At 42.4% G+C, this 26,698-nt stretch overlaps 1 protein-coding gene across 2 annotated transcripts in view; it reads left to right on the top strand.

The window, feature by feature from the left end:
• Window positions 1-26,698, top strand: part of VPS35L (VPS35 endosomal protein sorting factor like) — a 149,758-nt gene that overhangs the window by 62,987 nt on the left and 60,073 nt on the right. For both annotated transcript variants that reach the window (XM_010388549.2, XM_030925585.1), the window contains 8 exons: window positions 8,226-8,272; window positions 9,719-9,830; window positions 10,662-10,778; window positions 11,772-11,825; window positions 14,814-14,894; window positions 19,672-19,734; window positions 22,091-22,176; window positions 24,750-24,830. In XM_010388549.2, the coding sequence (XP_010386851.2) occupies window positions 8,226-8,272; window positions 9,719-9,830; window positions 10,662-10,778; window positions 11,772-11,825; window positions 14,814-14,894; window positions 19,672-19,734; window positions 22,091-22,176; window positions 24,750-24,830 (641 nt within the window). The remainder of the gene's footprint in view (window positions 1-8,225; window positions 8,273-9,718; window positions 9,831-10,661; window positions 10,779-11,771; window positions 11,826-14,813; window positions 14,895-19,671; window positions 19,735-22,090; window positions 22,177-24,749; window positions 24,831-26,698) is intronic.

Genomic DNA, 26,698 nt, shown 5'->3' with positions numbered 1-26,698 from the left:
GTTGAGGGATATCTGTCTTTTCCTAGATGTTGCCAACACATGTTGAAAGCTGTGTAGAAAAGAAAAAAAAAGGACATGACTTTAACTGAGCTATCCCGCTTTTAAGAATTTATGCTGTAAGTTAGACGAGTGCATAAACATTACAAACACACACAGACATGCACACATGGTTTGTTCACAGTAGTGCAAAATTGGAGGCAAGCATCAGAGAGGACTGGTTATGGTATGTGCATTCAGTGAGATGTTAATGAGGCCATTTAAAATGATGGAGACTCCTGATGATCTGTGCATACTGATGTAAGGGTATTCATGGTATATGGCTAAGTGCAAAAAGAAAGTTACATTGCTGTGTGTGTTGTAAGTGGCAGTGTGGCCTAGTGTTCAGGCGTGGGCTCTGGAGTCAGGGTGCCTGGGTCTGCATCTCAGCTCCGTTACAGCTGTTGTGATAGAGTAGGGAGCAGGTAACTTATTCCTAACCACTCTGAGTCTTCTTTCTTCATCTGTAAAATGGGAGCAATATTAATGATTCCTATTTTCTAGTCTGTTGCAAGGATCAAAGAAATCACTGTATCTATGGTGCTTAGTGTAGCACCCCACATCTTGGTACTTGCAGACATGATTTTTATATCTGTGCAAGAGAGTTGGGAAGGAGAAGTGACAGAATATCACTGGAGTGTGAGATTTGGGGCCATCGTAACTTATTTTTCTTTGCCCGTCTGTTTTTTTCTTTCTTCCTTTGGGACAGAGTCTTGCTCTGTCTCCCAGTCTGGAGTGCACTGGTGCAATCTCGGCTCGCTACAACCTCTGCCTCCCAGGTTCAAGCGATTCTCATGCCTCAGCCTCCTGAGTAGCTGGGACTACAGGCATGCACCACCACACCCAGCTAATTTTTGTATTTTTAGTGGAGACGCAGTTTCATTTTGTTGATCTCGTGCTGATCTCTAACTGCTGGCCTCAAATGATCCTCCCCCCTCGGCTTCCCAGAATGCTGGGATCACAGACACGAGCCACTACGCCCGGCCACCCATCTCTGTTTTCTAACTTTTCAACAAGTTTGCACTGCTTACATTTTTACTTTTTGAGATTCTAAATTATGAGGAGAAAAACGGACATCCTGTACTTCAGGTGAATAGTCTTACCATTAAGTAAATTAATTTTAAATCAAGCCACTATAAAGGGAAGATTGTTTGAAATTTTGCTGTTCGTTCTCTATGGTCCTCAGCATGGTTTGAGCAACCACATGCTGTCCCCCACTTCTGGGAAGGGTACCACGAACTTGACTGTTTTCTTGGTATTCTACTGAATGACGGAAACATATAAGCAGGATTGACGTGGTGAAATGAGAACGCTTATTTTTTTTTTCTTATTTTAGTGAAAGGCAAAATCAGATTTAAACACAAAAAGTACATGTCACAAGGCAGTCTTCTTTTTATTTTAAGCCCCAGTCATCTCAAAGGATGGCAGAAGCTGGGAATAGAGCTTTCCTGGGAGTAAGCTCTAGGAAATCATTATTGCACTAGAATAAGTGATTAAAAAATTAGGTCACCTGAATAATAATAAACTCTGATTCTTGGGCACACTTAAATAAGGGACATGCAGTGTCTTGTTAAAAAAAAATAATCATTTTCAAACCGCAGAAGAATTGATGTCGGTATGGAAGGTGGTGTTAAAGGTGCATATGACAGTTTGGTGCCTAAAAGCTCTTTGATAGTGGCCGCTTTGATATAAAAGCTCACCTGCAGAGTAGAGCTGTGTATATCCATTAGAGGCCAAGACTTCAAACTAGGGGATGGTAAAGTTCAGCTGCAGCAGTTGGTAATATGCAGGGCAGGCAGGTGAGAGAGGGAAAGGAATAATACCTTTAGTTGTGAATATCTCATCTACAGAATTTCAAATTGAAGTTGAAATCCAAGGTAAAAAATCAAGGCATGTCTTAGTCCGTTTGGGCTGCCATAATAAGGCGCCATGGGATGTTTAAAATAGAATTGCAGCCTTGGCCTGACTTCTTTTCTCTCTTCCTGTACTTTTGAAGTGGGTAAATAATTATAAATAACCTAATCTGGAGATCACCTTAAAAAATCCAACAGTTGGCCAGGCCTGGTGGCTCACACCTGTAATCCTAGCACTTTGGGAGGCTGAGACGGGCAGATCACGAGGTCAGGAAATCGAGACCATCCTGACTAACACAGTGAAACCCCGTCTCTACTAAAAATACAAAACAATTAGCTAGGTGTTGTGGCGGGCACCTGTAGTCCCAGCTACTTGGGAGGCTGAGGCAGGAGAATGGTGTGAACCCAGGAGGTGGAGCTTGCAGTGAGCTGAGATTGCACCACTGCACTCCAGGCTGGGCGACAGAGCAAGACTCTGTCTCAAAAAAAAAAAAAAAAAAAAAATCCAACAGTTAAATATGGCTGTCGTTCTCAAACTCCATATATATTGGTAAAATGGTCATTGAATTAGACACAAAGACATATTCTTCTTCCCCAGAAAAGTATGCGTGTAAAACCTGGTGAAATTGTCTAGTTAGTTGTATTATACCAGTGTCAATTTCCTAGCTTTAATAATGCATTTTAGTTATGTAAATGGGAGAAGCTGGGTGGTGGGTACCAAAGATTTCTCTCTACTGCTTTTTTCAATTACTGATGAGTCTGTAGTTAATTCAGAATAAAAAGTCTTTTAAAAATCCTTCAATTGGGAGGAATGCTCCATTCTTCATGATACGATTATTATGTATTGTGTGCCTGTACCAAAACATGTCATGTACCCCATAAATATATACACTTACTATGTACCCACAAAAAATAAAAATTGGGCCAGGTATGGTGGCACATGCCTGTAATCCCAGCACTTTGGGATGCCAAGGTGGGCAGATCACTTGAGGTCAGGAGTTCGAGACCAGCCTGGCCAACATGGCGAAACCCCGTTTCTACTAAAAATACAAAAATTAGCTGAGTGTGGTGGTGTGTGCACCTGTAATCCCAGCTACTTGGGAGGCTGAGGCGGGAGTATTACTTGAACCCAGGAGGTAGAGGTTGCAGTGAGCCAAGATCGCACCACTGCACTCCAGCCTGGGTGAGAGAGCAAGACTCTGTCTCAAAAAAGAATAAATAAATAAAAATAAATAATTAAAAATTAAACAGAAAACAAAAACATCTGTCAGTTAGGGGCAGTTTGAAAAATGATATTATATCCATGGCATGGATTAAATAGCCATGGATTGAAAGAGTGAGGTAGATTTGTGTAATAACATGGAGAAGAAAGGGCCATCTAGATTCTCCATTAAAAAAGGCCATATTTAAATATCTCCAGCCCAGTATTTGTAAGAGTATCCCATTGTGTAAAAACAAAACTAGACTTCTGTAACAATATATATCCATAAGGCATAGGCAGAGTTCTAAATAAGAACATCAAAGTCCTAGATAAACACCAAAGTGTTGACAGTGGTGATTTCTAGGACGTGGAAGTTGGGAAGGGGGGACACTCACATCTTTCTTGATGCATGTCGATGTTGTTGGAACTTTTGTCTATAAAGCATTTCTTATTTTTACGATTTTTAGAAAAACAATGAAATGTTACATAAATAAGTGCCATGCAGGGCCAACAGCAACAATAACAAAAGCCTAAAACACAAACCAGCACACCAAGCAAATGCCTGCCTTGTGAGTCTTCTGAATCTTCAAGTTCTGGTGTGTGTGAAAATGAAAGAAATATGCTGAGCTGCTTTTTCAATGGTTGATCCCAGCCAAAGGGCTTGTTTCGATCTCAGTCTGCTTTGAGCTGTTGTTCATCGTGTTCTTGCCAAAGATAATCAATTCTGTCACTTCTTAGAGGGGAAAAAAAATCAGTAACCTCCAGCAGACCTGCCCAGGGATCTATAACGTTTGGCTCTCTGGACACTTACATGTATTCCTAAGTTCCTTTATGACAACAGAGCCTTTGTTTTTTTAAAGTTATATTCTTGGATGCATTTTTAGTGCATTCATCTTTTGTGAGAGAGGGAACTTTTTAAGCATTTATCTTGTCTTAATGGTAAGAATCTTTTGTAACCTTTTAACTAGGGCATTTGCCCTAGCTAATGTTTCCAGAATTGGTTGACCAGGAGGTCTCATTTATGTATGTGTGTGTGTGTGTGTGCATGTGTGTGCCTGTGTGTGTGCATGTGCATGTATATGAGATAGAGTAAACCTCACAAAGGCATGGGTTTCTGGCTCTTTTCCCCCCATCTTACCCTCAGTGTCTGGAACAATGGCTGCTGTAGTCATCCCTTGGAATACTTGGGGGATTGAATCTGGGATCTCCACATATATCTTTTTTTTTTTTTTTTTTTTGGAGACAGAGTCTTGCTGTGTCGCCCATGCTGGAGTACAATGGCCCGACTCCACTCACGGCAACCTCTGCCTCCCGGGTTCAAGCGATTCTCCTGCCTCAGCCTCCCAAGTAGCTGGGACTACAGCCACACCACCACGCCCAGCTAATTTTTGTATTTTTAGTAGAGACAAGGTCCCATCATCTTGGCCAGGCTGGTCTCTAAATCCTAACCTCACATGATCCACCCGCCTCAGCCTCCCAAAGTGCTAGGATTACAGGTGTGAGCCACTGTGCCCGGCTTCCCTGTCTATCAAAATCCATGCATACTCAAGTCTCACAGTTGGCCCTGTGGAACCCACGTATACTTGAGTTTGGCATCTCACAAATACTGTATCTCACAATCAGCATATGGTTGAAAAAAATCCGTGTATAAGTGGACCCGCACAACTCAAAACCATGTTATTCAAGGGTCAACTGTATACTCAAGTTGCTCGTTAGGTAGGCGTTGAATGATTATTTCTGTGTGTCAGGGAATATCAATGTGGTGATTATACAGAATCTCTCTTTTCCTTTCTTAGCCTTTTCCGAAGGCCACTTGGCTATTGGTCTTTAAGAATCACTTTTCAAATATTAATACCCAGAAGTGGGTTAGGGAAGCCATTTATGATGTGGTCAATTGTGTCACCAGCTAGGATGCTTTTGGCTGTAAGGAACAAACATCTAACTGGTCTGGCCTCCACAGATAATTCCATGTGTCCTTCTCCACAACAAGTGGAGGCTCTTGGGTGGGCAGCTTCAGTCCATCTTTTTGCTCTGCTGACGCTGATTAGCAGCAAGGTGGGGGCAGCCGTTCCAAGCATCACGTCCAGAGCTGACAACATCCGGGGAATCTTTGATTCTTGGGTCCTTGTTTAAGAACAGGAAACCTTTCTCCAAATCCCTCAAAGACTTCCCATCCTGTCTCAGCAGCTAGAAATGGGTCATGGGCAAGGGGAACGAGACCCGCTATGATAGATTTGGGTCTGTATTAGTCTGCTCGGGCTCCCATAACAAAATACCACAGACTAGGAGCTTAAACAACAGACTTTATTTCCTCATGGTTCTGAAGGCTAGGAGACCAAGATCAAGGCGACCAGCAAGGTTGTTTTCTGGCAAGGCCTCTCTCCTTGACTTGGAAACTCCCAGCTTCTTGCTGTGTCCTCACATAGCTTTTCCTTTGTGTACACACATCCTTGCTGTCTCTTCCTACAAGGACATTAGTCCTATGGGATTAGGATCCCACCCTTAAGACTCCATTTAACCTAGTATAGTGATATTGGGGGTTAGGGCTCCAACAAACAATTTAAGGGAGATATAATTCAGTCCATGACAGAAGCCAACCTAGTTTATGTGAGGCATAGATGGAAATCTGAATAAAGTCAGGGTTCTGGGGGTAGGGATTCCAACAGTATCTCTAACATCACCTCTCACTTATCCAGGCAACACTTACGACAGAGAGGGGCAACACTTACGACAGAGAGGGGCACCACCAGAAAGGGTGGAATTGCACTTAAGAACACTTATTTTTTTACTTTGGGTCCAGACTTAGATATAGATCCCTTTTATTTTATTTTACTTTTTATTTTTTAGTTTTTTACTTTTATTTTCTTTTATTTTATTTTTGAGACAGGGTCTTGCTCTGTTGTCCGGGCTGGAGTGCAGTGGTGCAATTTTGGCTCACTGCAGCCTCAACCTCCCAGGCTCAAGTGATGCCCCCTCCTCAGCCTCCTGAGAAGCTGGGACGATAAGCACACACCACCATGCTTGGTCAATTTTTAAATTTTTTTTTAGAGATGGGGTTTCGCCCTGTTGCCCAGGCTGGTCGTGAACTCTTGAGCTCAAGCCATCTGTCCACATCAGCCTCCCAAAGTGCTGGGATTACAGGCATGAGCCATCGTGTCCACCATGTCTTTTTGTGTTGTTGTTGTTGTTGAGACAAGGTCTCACTTTGGTGCCCAGGCACAATCACAGCTCACCGCAGTCTTGACCTCCTGGGCTCAAGTGATCCGCCCACCTCAGCCTCCTGAGTAGCTGGGACCACAGGATATACCACCACACCCAGCTAATTTTTTGAAAAAATTTATGGCTTGGCGTGGTGGCTCACTCCTGTAATCTCAGCACTTTGGGAGGCTGAGGCGGGCAGATTGTCTGAGGTCAGGAGTTCAAGACCATCCTGGCTAACATGGTGAAACCCTATCTCTACTAAAAATACAAAAAATTAGCCAGGCGTGATGGCACACACCTGTAGTCCCAGCTACTCGGGAGGCTGAGGCGGGAGAATCGCTCGAACCCGGGAGGCAGAGGTTGCAGTGAGCTGAGATTGCGCCACTGCGCTCCAGCCTGTGTGACAGAGCAAGACTCTGTCTCAAAAAAAAAAAAAAAAAATATTTATGTAGAGGTGAGGTCTCACTATATTGCCCAGGCTGGTCTTGAATTCCTGGGCTCAAGCGATCCTCCCACCTCAGCCTCTCGAAGTGCTGGTATTACAGGCATGAGCCAGCACCCCTGGCCTGCACAAATCCCATTTTACCACTTATTAGGAAGTGGCTTAACCTTTGGCTTTTTCATCTGTAAAATGGGGATAATGTTCCATGGACCTCACAAGGACATAGTGAAGAGTAAGAGAGTCAAGGAAAGTCAAGGACTTAGCCTGAAACCTGGGCAGTGCTCAGTGTCCTGTAATTACCTCTGGGCTTGACCTTCTCCAAACCACTGCCCTAAATGAGCCTTCTTCCATTGATTTTCTTAAAAACAGGAGCTCTTTTAAAGATATGTAATTATCTTAAGATAGCTCCAAAGCCATTAACAGTATTCCAATGAGTTAAAAAAAAAATCCACTTCCTTTTGGGGGAAAAAATGGACCTCAAACTGTGTTGGAGAAGAAATGTATCAAAGAATGTGGCCTTTGATCCCAGCCTGCCAAGGTTCATGTCTGGCTGCCATCACTAACTGTGCGACCTTGGGTGAAAAACATTGCTATTTGTGGCTTTGTTTTTCATCTGTGAAATGGGAGAATAGAGCCCCTGCTTCAAGCGTGGTTGGGAGAGGTAAGATCGTGAGTGCAAAGTGTTTCTCGCCATGGCTGGTGGACACTAAGCTCTAGCCCGGTGTTTGTTGCTCATATTACTAAGTGCACCCTGGGCACCTCCTGAAATGGGGAAGAATGTGGGGTTACAAAAGAGGTAGGGAGAATTGTCATTCTCATTTGTGCCCTGGTGACCCCACAGTTGAGATGGTACCACTTGTAGCCTTGCAATAAGGAGACCCAGGTTCGACAGAGTTGCCAGCTCTTCCGAAGTCTCATTGTTGGTAGTTGGTGAGGCTGGATTTGAATCCAAGTGTGCCTGATGCCAGGGTCCCAGCTTCTATTGATTGATCGATCGATCGATTGATTGAGACAGGGTCTCCCTCTGTCCCCCAGGCTGGAGTGCAGTGGCATGATCTCAGCTCATAGCAGCCTCCACCTCCTGGGTTCAAGTGATTCTCCTGCCTCAGCCCCCTAAGTAGCTGGGATTACAGGCACCCACTACCACACCTGGCTAATTTTTGTATTTTTAGTGGAGACAGGGTTTTACCATGTTGGCCAGACTAGTCTCGAACTCCTGACCTCAAGTGATCCACCCGCCTCGGTCTACCAAAATGCTAGAATTATAGGTGTGAACCACCGTGCCCGGCCCCCAGCTTCTATGTATTACACTAAATGCCATGAAAGTGAATTTTTTCTCCCCTAGCCTCCCCATCCCTACCAGACACTGAGAATTATCTTAATGGACATGTGGCTACATTCATTTTGGAGTTTGACTTTGGAAATCTCTTAGAAATGTTACTTTAGCTCCTCCAACCTGATATTTTAATTATTATTATTTTTAACATAATAGGCTCTGCTGACCGAGATGATGGAAAGGTGTAAGAAACTAGGAAACAAGTAAGTATTTTAAGATTCATAAAGCATGAGTTTGAAAATGGCATTGGCTGGTATTTTTGAGCTTAGCCTGCTTACCTGGGCATAGAGCTGAAGAGAGAGAGGCAGGATCACATGGAGGTTTAGAACACTGGAGTCCAGTTGCCTGGCCTCAGACCTTGGCTATGTTCTGTCTTAGCCCTGTGACCTTGGGCCACTTGCCTGACCTCTCTGTGCCGCTGTCTCCTCATCTGTAAAACGGGTATAATAATAGTTCTTTCCAACCGGGGGTAGTGGCCTACGCCTGTAATCCCAGCACTTTGGGAGGCTGAAGTGTGTGGATCACCTGAGGTCAGGAGTTCGAGACCAGCCTGGCCAACGTGGCAAAATCCCATCTCTACTAAAAATACAAAAACTAGCCGGGGTTGGTGGCATACACCTGTAGTCACAGCTACTCAGGAGACTGAGGCAGGAGAATTGCTTGAACCCAGGAGACAGAGGTTTCAGTGAGCCGAGATCATGACACTGCAACAGAGTGAGACTCCGTCCCAAAAAAAAGAGAAAATAATAATAATAATAGTTATTTCCCCATGGGGCTGTGGTAGGTGGTTGGGCTAGGATGAAGTTCATCTCCCTGACTGTCACGAATATGAGGTTGTCTCTCTGCTTTCCTTTTAGTGGTAGATACATGGAAATATCCTTGCATGGGCTTTGTTCACCACTGTGTCACCAGAGCCTGGTGCCTATAACATAAGATCTCTTTCCTAAGAAATCTCTTGCATAAACTGGCCGGACACAGTGGTGCACGCCTGTAATCCCAGCACTTTGGGAGGCTGAGACGGGTGGATCACCTGAGGTCAGGAGTTCGAGACCAGCCTGGCCAACATGGTGATACCCTGTCTCTGCTAAAAATACATAAAATTAGTCAAGCATGGTGGCACATGCCTGTAATCTCAGCTACTCGGGAGGCTGAGGCAGGAGAATCACTTGAACCCGGGAGGTGGAGGTTGCAGTGAGCCAAGATCGTGACACTTTACTCCAGCCTGGGCAACAAAGTGAGACTCCATCTCAAAAAAAAAAAAAACTCTTACATAAATGATGCGGATATATATTTACAACATGGATCAATATTGTTACTTAATGTTCTGTCTCATTAGTGCACCAGCTTATTGAATGCTCACTCTTCTTCTTAAATGAACTGGATCACTTGCTGATCTGTCTATTCATCCTGCCATCTGTCCATCCACCCATCTAAACATCCAGTTAATTCAACATTTATTGAGTTTCTAATATGTACAGGACACTATGTTAGTCTTTCCAGTTTACCTTTTTACTCTGGTCTTTTTTTTTTTTCCCTCAACCCTGCCACTAAAGAGCTGTTAGTCATCCTTCCTGGCAATATATACCCAAAAATTAAAGCAGCTTTGATCGAGGAGAAGCCAGGCTGACTTGGGGATCTGTGTCTTGCAGTGCCTTGCTGTTGAATTCCGTGATGTCTGCCTTCCGGGCTGAGTTCATCGCCACAAGGTCTATGGATTTCATTGGCATGATTAAAGAGTGTGATGAATCTGGTTTCCCCAAGGTAGGCTCTTGACTTCATGCTCAGTAGGACACAAATAAGCAGTGTATATCCGATAGCTCTTGAGAGACAGTCCGGTGTTGGGAATAGCATGGGCCAGCAGGAACACAGGCGAAGGCTCTGTGTCTGAGGAATGCAATGGAAGATGAGTCAGAGATTGGGATTGTCAGACCCCATGTGATTGCTAGGCTTCAAGGCCCCCATGAGCCCTAAATCTATCAAATTAGCTCACTATGAAGGATTTAAAAAAGACTTTGGTCTAACGTATTTAAGAATATATCAGGCTGGGCACGGTGGCTCATGTTTATAATCCTAGCATTTGGCAGGCCAGCACAGGAGGATCATTTGAGGCCAGGAGTTTGAGAACAGCCTAGCAACATAGCAAGATCCTATCTCTACCAAAAATCAAAAATCAGCTGGGTGTGGTGGTGCATTCCTGTAGTCCCAGCTACTTGGGAGGCTAGGGTGGGAGAATCGCTTGGAGCCCAGGAGGTTGAGGCTGCAGTGAGCCATGATTATGTCATGAAGCCTGATGACACAGTGAGACACTGTCTCAAAACAAACAAAAGATTATATCTTCATTCATTATTTGTGAAAAACTTTGTTCAGTGGAATATTATGGCCCCAAATTAGACCAACAGATGTAGCTAACTCTGTGTGAGCCTCTCAGTGTAGCTGGGGCAGATATGTTTGATAGAACTTCAGAAGGAGGTTGTTGGAAGATTAGCCCCAAGAAGGATTAAACATTACAACCTTTTCTCTTTTCTTTTCTTTGAGCTTCAAGTTACTTTGATTTAAAATTTCCATAACACAATGGTTTGACTTTTTCCTTAGCATCTCCTTTTTCGATCACTGGGGTTAAACTTGGCCTTGGCTGATCCTCCCGAGAGTGACCGACTTCAGATTCTCAACGAAGCTTGGAAAGTTATCACTAAGCTGAAGAACTCACAGGTGGGTGGCCATTTTGTCTTTTTTTTTTTTCTTTTTTTGAGATGGAGTCTTGCTCTGTTGCCCAGACTAGCGTACAATGGCGCCATCTTGGCTCACTGCAACCTCTGCCTCCCGGGTTCAAGTGATTCTCTTGCCTCAGCCTCCTGAGTAGCTGGGTTACAGGTGTGTGCCACCACATCCAGCGAATTTTTGTATTTTTAGTAGAGACTGGGTTTCACCATGTTGGTCAGGCTGTCTCAAACATCTACCCATCTCGGCTTCTCAAAGTTCTGGGATTACAAGCATCAGCCACTTTGCCCGGCCTGCCATTTAAACTTTAGATCAACCACTTTTTGTCCAAGTTTTGGCATCTACTCTTTTAAAAAATTACCCTTCCGGGCCTAACATGGTGACTCACACCTGTAATCTCAGCACTTTGGGAGGCTGAGGCAGGAGGATCACTTGAGGCTGGGAGTTTCAGACCAGCCTGGACACCATAGCAAGACCCCTGTCTCTATTTGAACTAGAAAATGGAAATTATCTTTTCATTAGTTATACATTTTTCCTAAAGAAATCTATTTATTGTAATTGTATTATTTGTTTACCTGTAGTAGAGAATGGATAGCTTTAAAGATGTAATTTCTTTGATTTTTTTAAAATTCAATTCTCACAGCCTTAAGATGTGCTAAAAGTATAAAATTACATGATCATGCATTCAGAACTGCCATAAAAAAATAAAACTTAAAAAAATGCATACCATTACAGATATTTGAAACTTTATAAAAGATCACTTAACTTTATAGTGGGCATCCAAAATGTAACAGTTTGTAAGATTTAGGTTTGAAAATATCGTTAATAGGATATTCCTAAATTAAAGATCAGCCTTTAAGCCAGTAATTAGCAAAAGGAAATTCCAGTTTCCGACCACTGAACAGAGCCACCTGAAGCTTCCTGTTTGCTAGAAGGCATACTATGTTGTACTTAACGTTAAGATGCTTTCCTTTTTCTTTGTAGGACTACATTAATTGTGCCGAAGTGTGGGTAGAATACACCTGCAAGCATTTCACGGTATGTGTGACTGTGGTGGTGTTTTTGAAAGAATTAGAGTTTTTCATGTTTATAGTAGTGAATTAGCCTAGTTTAGGTATTGAGGCGTTTGACCATGGTGCTTGCTGTTATAATTTATAAAAATTGCGTTCTTCATGATAAAGCATGATGGATCATTAATATGTGTACTATAAGAAAAAATAACTGTTCCATGTTTACATGTAAGTTTGGAAAATGCAGCATTATACAAAGTTAAACCATTTTTTTTTTTTTTTAACCATAGGATACCTTAGATGTTTATATGCTAAAGTGCGTTGCGACTGTACATCAGAGTCTAGTAAGCAGCATTTCCCAAACAATTTGACTGGCATGTAATTTTTTTCCTAAGCAAATGTTTCTTTCCCGAGGCATAGACTAGAACCGCAGTTAGGTGAATACTAGGCTTCTCAAAGAGCAGAAACTTTAGAAGCAGATAGAGGTGCGTTCAAAACCCTTGCCAGAGTAATTTGTTCATTTTTAATCAAGTCCTAAAAATTTAAGTATAGCATTGCTATAGTCTGAATGTCTATGCCCTCCCAAAATTCATATGTTGAAATCCTAGCCCCCAAGATGATGGTATTAGGAGGTGGAACCTTTGGGAGATTAGGTCATGAGGGCAGAGTCCTTATGAGGGGGATTAATGCCCTTATAATAAAAGAAGCCCACCAGCCTGGCCAACATGGTAAACCCCGTCTCTACTAAAAATAACAAAAAAATTAGCTGGGTATGGTGACACGTGCCTGTAGTCCTAGCTACCCAGGAGGTTGCGGGAGGAGAATCGCTTCAATGTGGGAGGCAGAAGCTGCAGTGAGCCAAGATTGCACTGCTACACTCCAGCCTGAGTGACAGAGTGAGACTCTGCCTCAAAACAAAAATAATAATACAAGTAAGTCCCGAGGAGCTCACTATCCCCTTCCACCCTGTGAGGACTTGGGGAGAAGATGCCATTTGTGAGGAATGGGTCCTCACCAGACACCAAATCTACCTCGAGCTTGGACTTTCCAGCCTCCAGAACTGTGAGAATTAAATTGCTGTTGTTTCAAGCTTCCTGGTTTATGGTATTTTGGTAGAGAAGCCCAAACAGACTGAGCCAAGCACACATGCAAAAAAGTGCACGTATCATAAGTTTGCTGGCTCAATGAATTTTCACAAGGTACGACCATGTAATCACCGTTCAGAGTAGGAAATAGGAAATAACTGACCCCGCAGAATCCCCAGAACTGCCCCTCGCTGTCACACCTCAGCCTTTGGGGAGGTGCAGGTAGACACCATCCTGGCCTCTAACACCAAAATTGATTTTGCCTCATTTTGAGCATTAGGTAAAATGTTGGTCCATTGATTTTTGTGTTTTTTTGGTCCTATTTTTATTTTACATTTTATTATGGAAATTTAAACAGATTCGCTCCCTTGTACCCATCAATGAGAAATTATCAACTTACGACAAATCTTGTGTGATTTATATCATTACCATGTCCCCTGACCCCTGGAATATTTTGAAGCAATCTCAGACATCGTATCATTTCATCTGTCAATATTTCAGCACATCTGTAAAAATGTAAGGATTCCATTGATTGATTGATTGACAAACAGGATCTCACTCTGTTGCCTGGACTGGAGTGCAATGGAACGATCGTGACTCACTCCAGCCTCGACCTCCTGGGCTCAGGCAATCCTCCTGCCTCAGCCTCCCGAGTAGTGGGAATCACAGGTACATGCCAGCACACCTGGCTAAATTTTTTTTTACTTGTAGAGATAGGGTCTCGCTGTATTGCCCAGGTTGGAGGGTTCCTTTCCTTAAAAATCTAAATATATTATTCTAAGGAAAAAAGTTTCTTTTTTTTTTTTTTTTTTTTTTTTTTTTGAGACAGAGTCTCATTCTGTTGCCCAGGCTGGAGTGCTGTGGCATGATTTCAGCTCACTGCAACCACCGGCTCCTGGGTTCAAGCAATTCTCCTTCCTCAGCCTCCTGAGTAGCTAGGACTACAGTCGTACACCACCACACCCAGCTAATTTTATGTATTTTTAATAGAGACGGAGTTTCTCCATGTTGGCCAGGCTGGTCTTGAACTCCGGACCTTAAGCAGTCCACCCTCGGCCTCCCAAAGTGCCGGGAGTACAGGCGTGAGCCACCTCACGCGGCTGAGTTACTAATTATTTAATATCATAAATACCAGTCAATATTCTGATTTCCCCAATTATCTCATTTTTAAAAAAAGTTTATTTGTTGAAATCTGGTTGAAAATAAGGCTTTTACATTGCAATAGGCATTTTAGGATACTTTTGATGTGTAAGTTATCTTTCAAACCGTCTCCTTCTCTCCTCCTTTCTTTCCCTGTAATTTATTTGTTGAAGAAATTGGGTCTTTTGCGCTGTAGAGTTTGCAAAGACTGGATTTTTCCCATTGCATCCTTGTGATGGTGTCTGATGTGCTCTTCTGCCTTTTGTAATTCTCATAAATCAGCAGTTAATTATAGAGACTCAAAAGCCATTCTTAGCTTGTGGGCCTTATAAAAACAGGCACTGGGCTGGATTGGGCTGCAGTTGGCTGACTCCTACTAAAGGTGACAAAAGTGAGCAGTGAGCAGTTAGATCAGACGGCTTGCAAGGGTGAGCCTGCGCTCTTCCACAGTGCTTCACTGTTCTCTCTGCAGGCACTTGAGGGAGGGCCTGGGACAGGCAGGCGGAAAGAGGCATGGCCGATTTGACCACCGCTCAGGGAAAGCAGGGACAATGTAAAGCCCCAGAACCTTTGAGAACAGTGTTTAGTCCTGACTAGGTGTGGGGCTGTGGTACTAGACTAGGTGATATGAATGGGAGTTCCTCCCTTCTGTTATTTTCAGCAGACTGTTGAAAACGATTTCCTGGAAGATGTGTGATGTATTATGAGTACGTTAGTTCTTTCTCCCAGGAACATAGTCAGCGATTGCCATACAGTGTCTAATGCATGTTTGGTTCCTTTTCCCTGCTTAGAAACGAGAGGTGAATACCGTTTTGGCGGATGTCATCAAGCACATGACTCCAGATCGTGCATTTGAAGATTCCTACCCCCAGGTAACAGATTTGCATTTCTCATTTCAACATTGTTAGGAATTTTGTTCTGTTGAATTAAATAGGCATTCTGCATGGGTCATGCTATAAAGGCAGATAATCCTGTGTTTAAATTGTAGCTCTGCCATATCCTAGCCATGTGCCTTGTTTTTTGTTGTTGTTTTTTTTTTTTTTTGAGATGGAGTCTCGCTTTGTCTCCCAGGCTGGAGTGCAGTGGCGCGATCTCAGCTCACTACAAGCTCCGCCTCCTGGGTTCACACCATTCTCCTGCCTCAGCCTCCTGAGTAGCTGGTACTACAGGCACCCACCACTATGCCCAGCTAATTTTTTGTATTTTTAGTAGAGACGGGGTTTCATCGTGTTAGCCAGGATGGTCTCGACCTCCTGACCTCATGATCCGCCCGCCTCGGCCTCCCAAAGTGCTGGGATTACAGGTGTGAGCCACTGCACCTGGCTGCCGTGTGCCCTTTGATTGGTTACTTAACCTTGTTGTGCCCCAGTTTTCTCACCTGTGAAATGAGGATAGTAATAGTGCTACCTGAGAGTTACTGCGAGGATGAAGTGAAGCCCTCACACAGTGGCCTGGCACGTGGTCAATGCTCAACAAGCGTTGTCATCATCGTTGTCACCAGTAAGTAAATTGCAAGTATTTTTAGTTAAATCAACTTTTTTTTGAGACAGGGTCTCGCTCAGTTACCCAGGCTGGAGTGCAGTGGTGTGAGGCTGGAGTGCAGTGGTGCGATCACCGCTTAGTATAGCCTCGACTTCCTGGGCTTAAGCATAACTTTCTTATGTGGAAATAAATTTAAACTTACTGGAAAGTTAAAAGAAAGAATTTCTATTATTCTTTACCCAGATTCACTAACTGTTAACATTTCTTTTCTTCTTTTTTTTTTTTTTTTGAGATGCAGTCCTGCTCTGTTGCCCAGACTGGAGTGCAGTGGTGCGATCTTGGCTCATTACAGCCTCTGCCTCCTGGGTTTAAGTGATTCTCCTGCCTCAGCCTCCCGAGTAGCTGGGACTACAGGGGTGCGCCACCACGCCTGGTTAATTTTTTTGTATTTTTAGTAGAGATGGGGTTTCACTGTGTTAGCCAGGATTGTCTCGATCTCCTGACTTCGTGATCCACCCTCCTCAGCTTCCCAAAGTGCTGGGATTACAGGCGTGAGCCACCACGTCTGGCCAGCTGTTAATATTTCACCACATATGCTTTATCATTCACGCATGTCCACACATATATACATGTATGTGTGTATGTTTTTTTTCAAAATTATTTGATAATAAGTTGCGTACATTATGTCACATTTTGCTTCTAAAGAGTTCAGTGAGGCCAGGTGTGGTGGTTCATGCCTGTAGTCCCAGCACTTTGGGAGGCCAAGGAGGGCAGATCACTTTAGTCCAGGAGTTCAAGACCAGCTTGGGCCATCTCTACAAAAAATATAAAAATTAGCTGGGCCTGGTGGTGCATGCCTATAGTCCCAGCTACCTGGGATGCTACAGGGGAGGATCACCTGAGCCTTGGACGTCGAAGTTGCAGTGAGCACTCCAGCCTGGGTGAGAGAGAGAGATGGTCTCAAAAAAAACAAAACCCACTAATGGGGGCATGTGAAAAGGGTATAAGAGCAGCTTGAAGGGGCTCTCACTTGCTCCCAATTTGAGGATCAAATGGAATTAGGACAGTAACGGATTATAGCCCATTGAATAAAATAGGAATCCAAGAGTCCATCCTTATGACGAATAGATAGATAGATGAGCAGATTGAGAAATGTGAAAGAAATGGTAGAATTGGAAAAATCACCATTTTGCAGCCATCACAGTAAAGACAAGAATTGTCTTCCTTTAGGTAAGAATTATCGGTGTATGTTAAACCTGGAGAAAGAAGAGTTTTGCATGCATTGAGGAGGAGAGAGATTTTGATAGTTTAATGAGGAGCAGGATATTTGCATATCTCAAAAGGTCTTCCTACTGACCAAGTATCAATGCAATGGGGAAAATAGTGACTATACAGCAGAGACACTGGATAGTCCAGTTAATGAGAGTTCATCTCACCAATGAGGAGCAAAAGGCCATCATGTGCCTGCAGAGGTAGTACCCTAAGAAACACACAGCATCACCCGTATAGCATTTCAGTTGAGAATGCATAAGCTGAATTTAATCACAAGGGAATGTCATACATGCCCAGACTGAGAAGCATTCTATAATTCTTCAGAAATAACACTGTGGCCAGGCTCCATGGCTCACACCTATAATTCCAGACTTTGGGAGGCCAAGGCAGGAGGATTATTTGAGGCCAGGAGTTTGAGTCCAGTGTGGACAACATAGCAAGACCCTATCTCTACAAAATTTAAAAAATAAAGAAAGAAATTAGCCAGATGTGGTGGTGCATGCCTGTAGTTCCAGCTACTTAGGAGGCAGAGTTGGAAGGATTGTTTGAGTCCAGGAGTTGGAGGCTGCAGTGAGCTATGGTAGCACCATTGCACTCCAACCTCAGTGACAGAGTGAGATCCTGTCTCTGATTGAACTGAACTAAAAATAAAATAAATAAATGAAATAAAATAAATAAAAAACCAAAAACCCCAGAAATACCATTGCCATAAATGACAAGGACAGACGGAAGAACTTGTGAATTAACACAGACTAAAGAGACGTGAAAATGGAATGCAGTGTGCAATCTCAGACTGGATCCTGCGTAGAAGATGGAAAAAAGTAATGTCAGAAAAGACTAATTGAGGCAATCAGCAGATTGGATTAGATTTCAAATTAGATTAGATTTCATTATATCAGTGTTAACTTTCCCGATTTGATAACAGCAAGTGGAAATGTCAGAGAATATGATTTTTCTTAGGAAATAAAAAAGGAAGTGTTAAGGGGTAAGGGCATGATTCATGCAATCTACTCTCATATAGTTCAGGGAAAAAATAGTATGTTTTACATAGAACCAGAAAGCATATTCGGCAAAATATTAAAAATTGATGGATTTGGGTAAAGAATGTGTGGGAGTTCCCAGTACTATTCTTTCAGCTTTTCTGCAAATCTGAAATTATTTCAAAATAAAAAGTTAAAGGCAGGTGAAGTGGCTCACACTTGTAATCCCATCACTTTGGGAAGCCGAGATGGGCAGATTGCTTGAGCCCAGGAGTTCAAGACCAGCCTGGGCAACATGGTGAAACCGTGTTGCTACTAAAAAAATACAAAAATTAGCTGGTGGTGGCAAGCACCAGTGGTCCCAGCTACTCTGGAGGCTGAGGCAGGAGGATTGCTTGAGCCCAGGAGGTCAGGACTGCAGTGAGCTGAGATCATGCCATACTGCACTCCAGCCTGGGCAACAGAGAAAGACCCTGTCTCAAAAAATAATAATAATAAAACAAAAAGGTTTTAAAAAGTGGATGGACTGTGTGTTTACAAATTCTATCATTAGATGGATGGATAAGTGAGGAGATAAAGTAAATTAAAATACTAGCTTCTGTAGAGTCTTAAGTGGTAAATAAATGGGTGTTTGTATAATTCTTTATTTTTGAGCATTTTTACAATGAAATATTCAATATTCTTTATTTTTGAGCATTTTTACAATGAAATATTCAGGGAAAAAACTCCTATCTTTTAAAATCACAGTTTATGTGTAGCTGTGCTTAAGTGTTAACAAAAAATTTCTTGTTCTAAAGGGATTAGGTGCTTTGTGCTTCAGAAACTATTTCAACCAGACAGCATTGCAGTGTCTTACAATGGTATGCCTTGGAGCACTGTTTATGATGAAGTTTTGAAGTCCTTTATTAGTTTTTTGCTTGACTGACCTAGTAAGCTGCCTAATTATGGAATGGGCACATAACGTTCTTCATGTTCTGTTTTTAGAACGTGAGAGATTTTCTTTGGAAATTATTGAAACAGCAGTTTTTTTAGTGTAAACAAATTGTCAGTACATTTTCTTGATAGCACCCAGAGGTAGGGAGTTCTATTTTATTTAGAAACAGCATCTCCCTGGCTCTCCTGGACCAAGACCCTGTCAACCTTTCAGTCTGGACTGTGCATCGCAGAGTGAGGGGCGGTAACCATCAGTATCTGGGCCTTTTTGAGGCAGACCTCACAGACTGTGCCACTGTCCTTGAGTAATACCTTGGCCTTTAAATCTACCAGCGAACTCTGTCCAAATCCTCTCCAGTGAATAATCAAGAAACACAGGGCCACACGATGATGTAGAATAGGAATTGGCTAACTACAGCCCGTAGGCTATATGTAACCTGCCACTTGTTTTTGTGAATAAAGTTTTATTGGCACAAATTCATTTAATGCACATTCATTTAATGTTGGCAATGGCTGCTCTTGCACTACAGTAGTGTTGAGTAGTTGTGGTGGAATGTAGGACATTTATAGAAAAAGTTTGCCCACTATTCAAGGAATAACAATAGCTGACATTAATGGAGAACTTTCTAAGGGCGGGCACTGCAACCAGGGCTTTCCATGAACCATTCCATTGAGTCCTTACTGCTTTGATCTCCAATTTACGGATGAGGAAGCTGAGACTGAGACTCAGTTACTTCCCCAGGACTAGAAAGTAGGATGTACAGAGTCATTGAGCAAACTCAGACTGAGACAGAGCCTACCCTAAGCCCAGTTTACCATTTGTCGAACAATCCAGGCTTACCTTATTGTAGTTATAATTGCAAATTTTGAAAAGTGATTGCCTTTAAAAAAAAAATTCAGGTTTTCATGAGAATGTGAACTAGAAAGAAATTTTTAAACATTAAGTTTTTAAAAATAAGATTTTTGTTTGTTTGTTTTACAGCTTCAGTTAATAATTAAGAAAGTTATTGCCTACTTTCATGACTTCTCAGTTCTTTTCTCAGTGGTAAGTAGCATTTCTTGATTATTTTTGAAAATTTGTACCTGGCTCAGAGGTTCTCATTGTCTCAGTAATGTTTTCATGATGCCCCAGGCCAAAAGAAATATTCCGCAGTTCCTTGTAGTTAGGTCTGATCAACTTAAGTATTTATGTCCTAACAGCTTAAGCAGTATTTGAAAAAATAATGCACAAAAACTGAAAGAAAAATATTATTTCTGTTTCATTCCTTACTTACGGGATATGTGCTCTGTTGGGCATTACACAACTTCTCAAACCTTCGAAACACTCTGGACAACCTTCTCTTACTTTGCTCTTCCACAGTGATTTTCACAGAGCACTTGCTTTTTAATCACATAGCCTAATGTTAAAACTGTGAAACACATTGAGCTAGTAGTTGTTTCAGTGTCTGACAGTTGAGATTTACCATGTTTCCCTCAAAAATTTAAAATATCCTGCGATGTCTGTTCAAGTTTGCTCAGTGCCCTGGGCAAGTAGGAATCTAGGTTATTCTCTATATAGTAACATTCTGTGTCTCTCCCTTCACTTCCCTCTTCCAGGATCCATTTATGTATGCTCACAGGATTGTAAGAGTTTTTATTTTAATCATAGCAGCTAATATTTATTGGACATATACCACCCTCCAAGGACTGTTCTGGAAATATACAAGTATTGCCTCACATCAGTTTCATACCACCGCAGGGAAGTAGGAGTTATCACTACAGTACTGCTTTCTTATCAAGGGGGAATATGTTCCAAGACCGCCCAGGAGTTGCCCGAAATCGCAGATCATGCTGAATCCTGTGTATACTATGTTTTATCCTATAAATACATACCTACAATAAAGTTTCATTTATAAATTAGGCATACTAAGAGATTGACAACAATAGCTAAAGTAGAACAATTATAACGATATGCCAGCATCGCTACTCTTGTACTTTGGGAGCATTATTAAGTAAAATAAGTGTTCTTTGAACACAAAAATGCTGTGATACCATGACAGTCAATCCAATGACCAAGTCAGCTACTAAGTGACTAACAAGCGGGTAGCGTCTACGATGTGGAGACACTAGACAAAGGGATGACTCACAGCCTGGGTGGGACAGAACAGTATAGTGTGAGATTTCATTACACTACTCTGAGCAATGCTCAATTTCAAATGAAAGAGGCTGGGCATGGTGGCTCACACCTGGAATCCCAGCGCTTTCAGAGGCCGAGGCAGGCAGATCACCTGAGATCAGGAGTTCCAGACCAGCCCGGCCAACATGGCGAAACCCTGTCTCTACTAAAACTGCAAAAAATTAGCCAGGTGTGGTGATGCATGCCTGTAGTCCCAGCTACTGGGGAGGCTGAGGTTGCAGTGAACCGAGATTGCACCAGTGCACTCGAGCCTAGGCAACAGAGCGAGACTCTGTCTCAAAGAAATAAAATACTATAAAAATAAAAGTGAATGAATTATTTCTAGAATTTTCTATTTAATATTTTCAGATGGCCATTAACCGAGGGTAACCGAAACTCTGGAAAGCAAAACCGCAGATAAGGGAGCAACTACCATATTCCCACTTTACAAATGAGAAAACTGATGCAGGAAGAAGTAGAGCAACTTGTTTACAATCACAAAGTCACCAAGGTTAGGATTCAGAGCCAGGCAGTCCAATTTCGAGGCCATCTCTGAACAGCTGTATTCTGACTCTTCTTCCATTGCTCATCAATATAATCGTAAAAAGACTGAAGTCTGCCTAGCCCGGAAAAGCTTATGGTCATCAAAGGTTGCTGGGATGGCTCACCAAAATGTTAACTGGTCCCAGCACCAATCCCTGGAATGCATATAAGTTGTTTTAATAGTAACAGCTTTTTATTTTGTTTGTTTGTTTGTTTGCTTGTTTATTTATTTTTGAGAAAGAGTCTTGCTCTGTTGCCCAGGCTGGAGTGCAGCAGAGCGGTCTCGGCTCACTGCAACCTCCGCCTTCCTGAGTTTAAGCAATTTGCCTGCCTCAGCCTTCCAAGTAGCAGGGACTACAGACATGCACCACTACGTCTGGCTAATTTTTGTATTTTTAGTAGAGACAGGGTTTTGCCATGTTGGCCAGGCTGGTGTTGAACTCCTGGCCTCAAGGGATCCACCCACCTCGGCCTCCCAAAGAGTTGGGATTACAGACATAAGCCACTGTGCCTGGCTCAGTAACAGCTTTTTACAAGCCCAGTCAGGTCCTCTCCCTGATTTCAGAGGAGTCCTCATCTGACCTGACTCAGAAAGATGAACCTCTGTTCTGCTTTTTTGACCTCCACAGAGAAAGAGACCCACAGATTCTTTCCTTCCAGTAACTTGTGTCATTTGCATATAGAGTGCTTGCTTTATTTATAGGAAAAATTTCTGCCGTTTCTGGACATGTTCCAAAAAGAGAGTGTGCGGGTGGAGGTTTGCAAATGCATCATGGACGCCTTTATCAAGTGAGTGCCACAGCGTGCAGCGGAAGCCTTGATTCCCAGTGCCCTTGTGAAACCTGTTGCTAAAAAATCAGTTCTTGCACTTTGAGGCTGAGTGATGTGTACGTATTTCATACAAAAAACTACACTGGAAGGAAAGCCACATTAAAAGCAGCAGTCATGATAAAAGTTTGTAATTCGTGTTTAAGGAGACAGACTAGCGTTATCATGAGCCCTGCTAGCAGCTCCATTTTACTTTGATATGTTTTTAGAAGGAGGAGTCTTTTGATAAATTCCCTGAAGAGTCACATTTTTAAGGATACAAATCAGGGCGTACATACTTATGAAGAAGTCACCGGTACTAGAAAGGTTTTCATCTTCAGTGTTTAGTTATGTAGCTGACTAATTTGTGATCAGTTTTCAAATTTAGCTCTTTAACAAAAAAGAAAAAAAATCAAATTTAGTTCTTTTCATTTTTTTGATTAAATCTGTGTTTCCCAAAACTGCCTGACTGCTCGTGGTACATGAAATAATTTTAAGGTGGTACATGGAAAAAAGGTGTTTTTGTTTTTGTTTTTGTTTTGAGACAAGGTCTCACTCTGTCATGCAGGCTGGAGTGCAGTGGCACAATTATGGTTCACTGCAGCCTCGACCTTCTCATGCTCAGGTGATCCTCCTGCCTCAGCCTTCCAGGTAGCTGGGGCTACAGGTGTGTGCCACTACAACCCAGCTGATTTTTGTATTGTTTGTAGAGACAGGGTCTCTCTATGTTGCCCAAGTTGGTTTTCATCTCCTGGGCTCAAGCCATCCACCCACCTTAGCCTCCCAAAGTGCTGGGATTATAGGTGTGAGCCACCTTGCCTAGCTAGGGTTTTATTTTTATTTTATTATTATTATTATTATTGTTTTTTTTTTGAGACGGAGTCTCGCTGTGTTGCCCAGGCTGGAGTGCAGTGGCGCAATCTCAGCTCACTGCAAGCTCCGCCTCCGGGTTCTCGCCATTCTCCTGCCTCAGCCTCGCGAGGAGCTGGGACCATAGGTGCCGACACCCCGCCCGGCTAATTTTTTTGTATTTTAGTAGAGACGGGGTTTCACCGTGTTAGCCAGGATGGTCTTAATTTGCTGACCTCGTGATCCGCCCACCTCGGCCTCCCAAAGAGCTGGGATTACAGGCGTGAGCCACTGCGCCCGGCCTATTTTATTATTTTTTAAATTTATTTTGAGGCAGGGTCCTACTCTGTCACCCAAGCTGGAGTGTAGTGGCATGATCTTGGCTGACTGCAATCTTCACCTCCCAGGTTCAAGCGATTTTCCTGCCTCAGCCTCCCAAGTAGCTGGGATTACAGGCACCCACCTCCATGCCTGGCTAATTTTTTTGTATTTTTAGTAGAGACAGGGTTTCGCCATGGTGGCCAGGCTAGTCTCGAACTCCCGACCTCAGGTGATCTGCCCACCTCGGCCTCCCAAAGTGCTGGGATGATAGGCATGAGCCAGCGCACCTGGCCTGTTTTTATTTTTAAAGTTATATATTTATTTTAAATGTATTAGGCAGTATATAGTTTAATGTGATTTCATGTACAATATATTATTTTTTAGGACAAGGTTAAGTTTAAAAAGGCTACAGTTACTTTAAATATTAAGTATATATAGATATGGTTCAGTTTGGAAAATTGAGTTTGATAGTGCTCAAATGTTTTAAGCTTTTCTTGTCATCTTTCTAAAAGATTAATTCCTTCCTAAGGATTGATATTAATTCCTAATTAATTTGCTTGGAATAAATATACCTAATTTACTTACCTAAATATTTGTTATAAGTTTGCCCTTTTATATTTTTGAAAAACCAAATGAATAATTTTGCCTGGCAAAATTTGCCCATTAAAAACAGTGACAGACAGGTGGTGGGAAGCTTCAGAAGGTATGAGAAGCATGGTGAAAAAAAACCAAAAAACAAAGAAAACAGGTTTGCCCTTAGCCCACCTGGTTTAGGAAAGGGAAGAGTTTTTCTGTGATTTTGCACTTAGGAGAAGTTATCATGTGTGTAGAAGAGCAAACTTGTTATTTAAAGAATTCTGGGCCAAATGTGGTGGCTCATGCCTGTAATCCTAACACTTTGGGAGGCTGAGGCAGGTGGATCACTTGAGGCCAGGAGTTCAAGAGCAGTCTGGCCAACATGGTGAACCCCTGTGTCTACCAAAAATACAAAAAAATTAGCCGGGTGTGGTGGCGCATGCCTGTAGTCCCAGCTACTTGGGAGACAGGCAGGAGGATCACTTGAACCCAGGAGGCAGAGGCTGCAGTGAGCTGAGGTCACACCACTGGGTGTGGGTGTGACACACCCAGTGTGCCTGGATGACAGAGTGAGACTCCATCTCAAAAATTAAAAAAAGAATTCTGAGACAACAAGAACATGGCTCATTACTGGTAAACTGGGCTGGGTGAAATGCCAGCTGGATAATTTGCTGCTTTTCAAGTGTGTACAGTGGATGAAAACTGAATCCACTCTTACAGTGCTATACAGTGGACAGAACTTTGTGTACAGTGGACAAAAGTGTGTACAGTGGACAAAACTTTGACTTTTATCTTTAAATGTCTCCTAGGCATCAACAAGAGCCCACGAAGGACCCGGTCATTTTGAATGCCCTTTTGCATGTTTGCAAGACCATGCATGACTCCGTGAAGTAAGCCATGCTTGCAGCTGAAATATAACATGGATTGGGTCTTAATGCCACCTAATAGAACATTAGGGAATGATTCTTTAAGCTGCCACTGTGAATAATATTACTTTATTGGGGGTATTAAGATTCTTGCTAACGAAGACATTCCAGTCCAGGAGAGGAAGGAGGCTGAGGGTAACCTTCTTGAGAAAGCGACGTGGCAGCTGTTGTTAGAAAGGAATTTATGTTGCGGGTAAAAAGCTGGTTTCATTCAAGTGAACTCAAACTCCATGTCTCTTGGAGATTTCTGAGAGCAGCAGATAATATAATAATGAGCTCACTCATCCAGTAACATAGCCTTTTTATTTCATCTCTTTATTAGCCAATTATTTGAAATTCAAATGAAACTGCTTACATTTCTTACATGAAGGACTTTATTTCCTCGGTATACTTGGGCTGAGGCCTATCCACAGGCGTTACCTTTCAGTCAAAGGCTGAATAGTCACTGCTTTGCTTTCTGGTTTTTGTTTGTTTATTTTTAAAATATGTTTTCATTTGACTGTGCTTAGGGCAATTCCTGCTTATTTGTGGCTGAAATTTTAGTCCCCAAAGAATTTTTAAACACAGCAGCTTGATTTACTGGAAAATGTTACAAGAATGGAGAAAATTGTTTTGGAACTTAACCATCAACAAGACGAATTGTATTTCTTCTTTGTTTTCTCTGCGTTTTAGAATCTTCTATGATTTTTTTGTGCTTTCAAATTCATGGGTAGTTACGAAAATCAAAGTGTTGAGGCATTTCATAAAAATGGAACCGGTAGACTTTAGGTGGACAAAAATAGAAATAAAGACACAAAAAGCATCTAGAAAGGCACTTAGATTGGTGAGATATCAGATTTTGGCTTAAGTAAAATAGAAGGTTGATTTCTCTCCTGTTAAAATTGTGCATAGTAGACAGACCAGAAGGTAGGGGTAGGGCAGCTCTTCGTTCAAACATCATCCAGGGACTCAGGTTATTTCTGTCTTATTGTTCTCCCAATCTATCTGGGCTGTTGTCCTTGTCTCCTTCCTGGAAGCTGATGTACCTAACCATGTCCACGTTCTGGCCTGTGGGCACTGGGGAGCAGCAGCTTTCTTTTAGGGACAAAGCTGGGAAGGCTCACACATCACTTGTGTTCACATCCCATTGTTCAGAACTGTCCCATAGCCACCCCTAACTGGGAAGGAGGCTAGGGAATGTTGTTCTAAGAACTAAGTGGGGCTGGGTGTGGTGTCTTATACCTGTAATCCCAGCACTTTAAGAGACCAAGATGAGTGGATCACCTGAGGTCAGGAGTTTGAGATCAGCCTGGCCAACATGGTGAAACCCCATCTCTACTAAATAATAATAATAATACAAAAAATTAGCCAGGCTTAGTGGCACATGCCTGTAATCCCAGCTACTTGGGAGGCTGAGGCAGGAGAATCGCTTGAACCTGGGAGGCACAGGTTGCCATGATCCAAGATCACGCCATTGCACTCTAGCCTGAGCAACAAGAGCGAAACTCCATCTCAAAACAAATACAAAAAAAGAACAAAGTAGACATTTGTATTGAAGGACAGTGGGCAATCTTTGCCAAAACATTTTCTCCGAGAACAAACCGAGAAGCAAAAACCCTGACTCCTGTTTTCTCTGGGCTTTTAAAATTTTTTTTAAATAAATTTGGGGAACTGTTGGTAGGCCTTCACAAGTATAATCAAAACTGTAATGATTTGACTTTTTCTTTCTTATACTTGTGTTAAATTTTCTATTAAATAGAAGCAACTGAGACCTGAGATTTACTTTACAATATATCAAAAAAATAAGACGGATTGATGGATGGAGAGGGGAATGGATAATTATGTGTAAAACA

Source organism: Rhinopithecus roxellana, chromosome 20, assembly GCF_007565055.1.
Source record: "Rhinopithecus roxellana isolate Shanxi Qingling chromosome 20, ASM756505v1, whole genome shotgun sequence".
Lineage (NCBI taxonomy): Eukaryota > Metazoa > Chordata > Mammalia > Primates > Cercopithecidae > Rhinopithecus > Rhinopithecus roxellana.
Note: the sequence above shows the minus strand (reverse complement) of the source record. Positions and strands in the feature narration are given on the sequence as shown.